This window comes from Sapajus apella, unplaced genomic scaffold, assembly GCF_009761245.1.
Source record: "Sapajus apella isolate SASKATOON/1434 unplaced genomic scaffold, GSC_monkey_1.0 scaffold1, whole genome shotgun sequence".
NCBI classification, from domain to species: domain Eukaryota; kingdom Metazoa; phylum Chordata; class Mammalia; order Primates; family Cebidae; genus Sapajus; species Sapajus apella.
The window spans coordinates 77,598,359-77,604,724 of record NW_022436941.1 but is presented as its reverse complement, the minus strand read 5'-3'; the positions used below and the strand labels follow the sequence as shown (position 1 = coordinate 77,604,724).

At 33.4% G+C, this 6,366-nt stretch overlaps 1 protein-coding gene across 7 annotated transcripts in view; it reads right to left on the bottom strand.

Annotated features, from left to right (window-relative positions):
• Positions 1-791: 791 nt before the first annotated feature.
• ELOVL7 (ELOVL fatty acid elongase 7) overlaps positions 792-6,366 on the bottom strand; it is an 88,058-nt gene continuing 82,483 nt past the window's right edge. For all 7 annotated transcript variants that reach the window (XM_032280209.1, XM_032280205.1, XM_032280218.1 and 4 more), the window contains 2 exons: positions 4,590-4,726; positions 792-1,861 (listed from right to left, as the gene is read on the bottom strand). In XM_032280209.1, the coding sequence (XP_032136100.1) occupies positions 1,652-1,861; positions 4,590-4,726 (347 nt within the window). In that variant the 3' untranslated portion in view covers positions 792-1,651. The remainder of the gene's footprint in view (positions 1,862-4,589; positions 4,727-6,366) is intronic.

Sequence of the window (6,366 nt, the reverse complement as noted above, 5' to 3'; positions counted from 1 at the left end):
ATAAAATTACTTCCATTTATCAACCTTTACTTTCTCATACTGCAATCAAGTGAAATCGCAAAAGATTACTTAAAGGCAAATAACCTTATGAATCTGGTAAGTGTAAAGATAAAAGGCCATGATATTGAGTAAAACTTAGGCATTGTTGTACAATAACTATATCTGTGTGTTCAAAATTAACTGGGGCCTTAAGTACTAATTGTTTAAAGTCCTATGAACATAAACAGTCCTTCAAAACTGAATATAAATAAAAGAAGAAAAAAATTGGGAAAAATTCACAAATGTCCAAATATTGCTATTTCTTGGACAAAACTCTGTTAATAGTTTTGGTTCTCTGACAAGAAAATGTAAAAATAACAGAATTTTAGAAAGTAGTGATTTTAAAGAAACAAAGTCTATGCCAAATGAATTTCGGGCCTTCGTTACATGGTTTATAGGTCTGGAAACAGAAACCCAGGTTGTTGATTAATTCACAATTCTGGAAAATATTTTATTGTGCAGTATATCTATAACTTTATATTATATAATCTATAGCTATTATGTAGTCTGTCTCTCTCCCAAAGTAGAACAGCCCTTGCTTACATAATCAATTTTCCCCTAGATATTTTCTGTGCCACAATTTGCCTCTAGTTGCTTCACAGCCACTCTAACCCAATCTGGAAACTGTGTACAATGGATAATATTATTTATGATTTAAGGTTGTACCTGCAGTGTGCTAATGATCTGAACATTTAAGTTTCTAACTATATATTTAACCAAGATAATAATTTAAACCATGACATCGTAAGAAAGTGGTGTGATACTATAACAGACAACAGATTTTTCCCACTGAACTACACAGTACTTTTTTCATTGACAAATTCACCTCTTTCCAGAGATATAGTTAATTGTAAAACAGTAATAGCAACGTGTTCATTAACCCATTAAAACAAATCATCTTATTTTCAAAACAATCAACTGAATGAAACTTGGTGTCAAGTGCATCAGGGTACTAACCCAAAGGATTGCTACTTTGAAACTGTTTATACAACAAAAGGGTTGTGAGGAAGTCTTATCAGCAGAACTGGTGATGGTTACGAAAAAGATCCTTTGAAAATTATCATTAGTGATTTTAAATGACAAGTTATCAAAAACTCACTCAATTTTCACCTGTTAGCTCACTAAAATGGGAATTAACTCTAGAGCAAATATAGCATCTTCTGAATATAGTCAGTAAATGACAAAGTCAGGGCCTATGGTTGGAGGTTTCCAGACCCAGCAGAGGGAATCTATGGTATCACATGGATCTCTGTCCTTGCTCAAAATATCTAATGATATTTTTCATCTTTACTGGACTTCCTTGAAGAGTACTGTATTGCTTCATGTCTTCCTTTCACTGTAACAAAATGTGTTAAACAAAACCTTTGGATTAGGTTTAAAAGCCCCTTTAAAAAAAAACAAACAAACAAACTCTGGCTGCTGTAGGCTCTAACTATCAGAAGACTGTTATCTGGGAGCTTCAGGCTCTCAAATATCAGACATCCCAATAACTTATCATAAAAATACAAGCTCTTAGTTTTAAAAAATATACAAAATGCACTGCATAGGTAAATATCTCTTGATTGTCAAGGAAGACAATATATCACTTTTGATCATAGACTTATGTTGTGCTTCAGTGACCTTTGTTTTTGCAAGTTCCATTTTTCACAGTTTTGGGCAACCTCTGACCTTTGGTGTAAGCACGGTACCAAAAATGGAGAAAGAGCAGCAGAAAGATGCAACCATAACTCATAATGACGTACAGAAAGACTGGAAACTGATACTTGCAATCCTCCATGAAAAAGAACTGGCCTATGTGGATGGTGACAATAACAAACTGGACCTAAAAAATGAAAACGTGAAAAAAAATTATCCAGATATGAAGAGTTACAATTATTTACCTACCTATGTTTATACACTCCCAAGGTGCAGGGAGTGCACTGTTGGACAGAGAAGTCCATCTTTAAATCTAGCCTCCCTGGGAGTGATATGGGTGCTACAGTATCAAAAGCCAGTTGGAAGTATGGATCCACTATTCAGAACTGCAAAATAGCACAACCGTAGGGTCCGTATTTAAATGTTTCCTGGTGCTGTGCAGTGCAGCAACCTTTTCACTACTCACAGAATCAACAGAGCAAGTTTTCTCTATAAGTCTCTGACTTGAGTCCTTGACTATGATGAAATGACCATGGGACCACTACCTTGTGGCCTATTTTTTCAGGATGATTTCAATTTCAAATATTCTGTCCTGATACTGGACCAGATATTTTAATTTTTGGAAAATAAAAACATTTTACCTAGAGCCCCTTGAATTTTGTAGTAGCCAAAGCATCTCTGAATCTTTATACCTGCCACTTGTCCTCCACTGTCATAGGTGAAAATATGTCTGAACTGCCAACTGAGGCAGATAATCTATAAGGTATAAGAGAGAACGGGTGGCCCTTCTAGTAGTGCTCAAGGGCTCTGTGGGGCAGAACATCTTACACAGTCCCAAAAGGGACCTTTTCTAGGCTAATATTCAGATTTCCTGGTTATCAGGTTTTCCCTGATTAAAAGGCAACATGTGTTTTATGGAAATTTTAGAAAAGTGAAACTCTATAAAGAATAGATAACAATTACTCATAGTCTATCTAGTTATAATCATGGTTAAGATTTTCATATAATTTATTATTATTTTATCCTTATCATCATCAGGTTTCCTTGCATTATCTTAATGTATGATTCTGACATTCCCTTAGCATAGCGATTTATTCCTCTCATTTTTCAAAAGAGAAAACAAAACTTTAGGAAGGCTAAGCAATGTCCTCAACATTCTATGCATGTGTATATTTGTGTATAATTGACTCCTTTGAGAATGTAATGAACAAATGTCCATCCTATTTTTTCTGTATCAGTATTTTTCCACATTATTAAAAAGTCTGTACAACATTTAAGAGTATGTTAAGAGAAAAAAAGCCTAAAAACAAAATTATATATGCAATTCTATACAAATCATGTAAAAGGTGTATACATATGCCTGAGAGAAAAACTGGATGAGAACAAAATAAAAACATCAGCAGTGATTATCCCTGGGTGGTAGAATTACATGTATTTTTTTTCTCTTTGCTTAATTAGGTGTTCTCACTTATTTGCAATGAGCATATACTACTTTGAGAAAATAATATTTTTTAAAGAAGCAACAATGAGTAATTTTCATGACTTCATAGTATTTCAAAGTATGAATCAAAATAGTCTATTTTATGATTTCCTTATGGTTGGTCATTGAGTTTGCTGCCAATTTCAGATATAACAAATAATTCCACAAGGAAATACTCTGATCTTAATTTTGGATCCTTACACATTAAAATATCAATCTCCCACCTGAGAGAACACATTATATGAATGTACCAAATTTCATTTAGCAAGTTCTGTAATTGAAATCTGTAACAGGATTTTAATAAAAAAATTAATCTTTAACACACTATCTAAGCCAAATTCATATTTTCCCATTGGTGTTACTGGTAGACTATGACATCAATTTATTATAGACTGCAAATGTGGAAACACAAGGATGGCAGAATTCTCCTTTTAATAGACACCAATAAAATTTAAAGCAAATCATCATCTCAAACCCATAATTATTCTCCAAAAAAATTAAGTACCATATATTTTGATAATTAACGCTTAGAATGTATTATTAGGCCTAAACTGAGTGCTTCTGCTCTTTCAAACACTGCTTATATTAAGGGCAGTATTCAGATTTATGTAATACATATATGTTGGTCGAACCCTCTACATTTTTAATTCTCACAATGCTTTTCATTGATTGGAGGAAAGATGGACTTAAAATGTTAGGACTTGAAAGGTAAGCACACAGGAAGGCTCATCGTTCCCTCAAAGTTGCATTCCTTCAAGGTAATTTGATCAAATGGAATTTCTAATTTAGGGTTATACCTATTGAGGTTCTTACAACTTTGGAATTATTTTGATCACAAATGTATTTATTTTTGTACAAATGCGTAAAATAGTATAAAGATGGCATAAAAATACACATGCTGGTTTAACTGTCTGAGCCTCCTGGTTACCAAACATGCTTTGTTTTCAACAAAGTTTCTAACAAAGTTCAGCTAACATATTAAGAACAATGATGGTATATCATATAGGGGCCAGACATTTGACTCCTATTGTTTTGTTAACTTTGTTCTTTTTCTTTTTTGAGATGGAGTCTCATTCTGTTGCCCAGGCTGGAGTCCAAGGTATGATCTTAGCTCACTGCAACCTCCACCTCCCAGGCTCAAGAAATTCTCCTGCATCAGCCTCCCAAGTAGCTGGGATTACAGGTGCCCACCACCACGCCCAGCTAATTTTTGTATTTTTAGTAGAGATGGGGTTTCACCATGTTGACCAAGCTGGTCTTGAACTCCTGACCTCAAGTGATCTGCCTGTCTCGGCCTCCCAAAGTGCTGGGATTACAGGCATGAGCCACCGTGGCTGGCCAGCTTTGTTCTTTATTTAACTAGTATCCTATTCACAGTAAAAACAAGTGACTCTAGTTGTTTCATATCTGGTTTTAAAGAAAATTAATTACTCACAAGCTGTAATGATGTCAAATATTTTTTCCACCACAAATACTTCTGGTAGGCTGGTCCCAGTGCACAGAGTCCATAGTAGGAATACATGACTACATGTACAGCTGTATTCAGAAAGGCATGAAATGTTCCCAAACCACCTGAAAAATAAAATTATTGTAACATGGGGCCATTGTTCCTTAAAATGAACCACATTTTTGTCTTAACTTAGATTTCTGTATAATTATTTCTTAAATTTAGGAAAAAAATATAAAATATAAATTTTGTTAAACAACTATCAAATTAGAGGGGGCTGAATAGTATATTTAGTAAAATATAAGATACAATTCTGAGAAAGTAAATTATCATGTCTTTATTTTGTCGTATCTTAGCATAAGGTGGTCTTATGATTTGAGTTTACTTAATCTTAGTTACCTTTTAAATATAATATATTGCTAAATAATAGTAGTAACATTCATATTTTAGTGAGGGTTAACATATAGAAAGTCCACAAAGTACATTAATCTTAACTTGATGATTTTTCATGTATGTATACACCCATGTAACCACCAAGATCAAGATACAGAACATTTCCAATACCACATAAGATTCCCATGTGCTTCTTCCACAAATATACCCCTCCCAAGGTAACCTTTACTCTAACTTCTTATCACCAACTATTAATTTTGTCTGCTATTAAACTTCACATAAATGGAATTACACAGGATGTACTCTTTTGTACCTGGTACATATATTGGTAGTTTGTCTTTTTACTACTTTGTAGTATTATACCATATAAATGCATCATTAGTTACCCATTCTCCTATTGACAGACACGTGGGTTGCTTCCAATTTGGGCTATTCTGAATAACGCTGCTAAGAATATTTTTGTACATGTGATTGTGTGGAATCAAATTTACTTTTCCTACTCTCAAAAATCTTCATTAAATAATTTTGGTAGTAAAACCACTGGCTTTCATTAGCAAACTGCTTATTTACTTTAATGAATTATTGTTTTCCCAAAGTAAGTATCTATTAATTGTTAAACCATCCTTACTTGCTGCTTCCAATTGATTATGCCTTCCTATCTTGGTTTTCCTCTTCTAATTTTGCCACGTTTCCTACTGATCACCTTCAATTAAGAATAGAAGCCAAGAACATGTGGGAATATAAGAAAAGATCATTTCAATTGTCTTTAGCTGGACCAGTAATATAGCAGAAGGGGTAACAGAGTGTTTAGCTGATAGTGTGGCAGGGGGAACACTGTCCCCTAGGGTCCCTTTCCTACGAAGAACAATCTGGAAAAATATGTGTTCTTTATGTATAGCCTGAATCAGCTTAGTAATGTTGACCTGGAATTTACATTTTTCTCTAAAACATTCTATTTTCTTAATTCCAGCATTTTTAATTCTGGAAATAAAGCAAAATCTCACCAAATTAGATTATGGTAGAAGAAGAACTGAATTCATAAACACTATGTATTATAGAAAGTTTAGTGGAAAATACAAATTCATCACTTCTAATATAATCTTATAAGGAAAAAATCTAATAAAATTGTTACACAGGAGAAATTATTTCAAAATAATTATTCATAATTGTAGCAATTCTAGATATGTCTAGATACTAGCACTGCTGAAGTACTGTTAAAATAACTTGTTTTAAATAATTACTTTTAAGTTGTTAACTATTCTTCCAAAGCTTCATTTATGCTATACTGTTCTACATAAACTTTCTCCTCCTGACTAGAGTAAACCAAATTTTAGCCAATCCCTCAATTACCATAAATTTCAAGTCAGAAGGA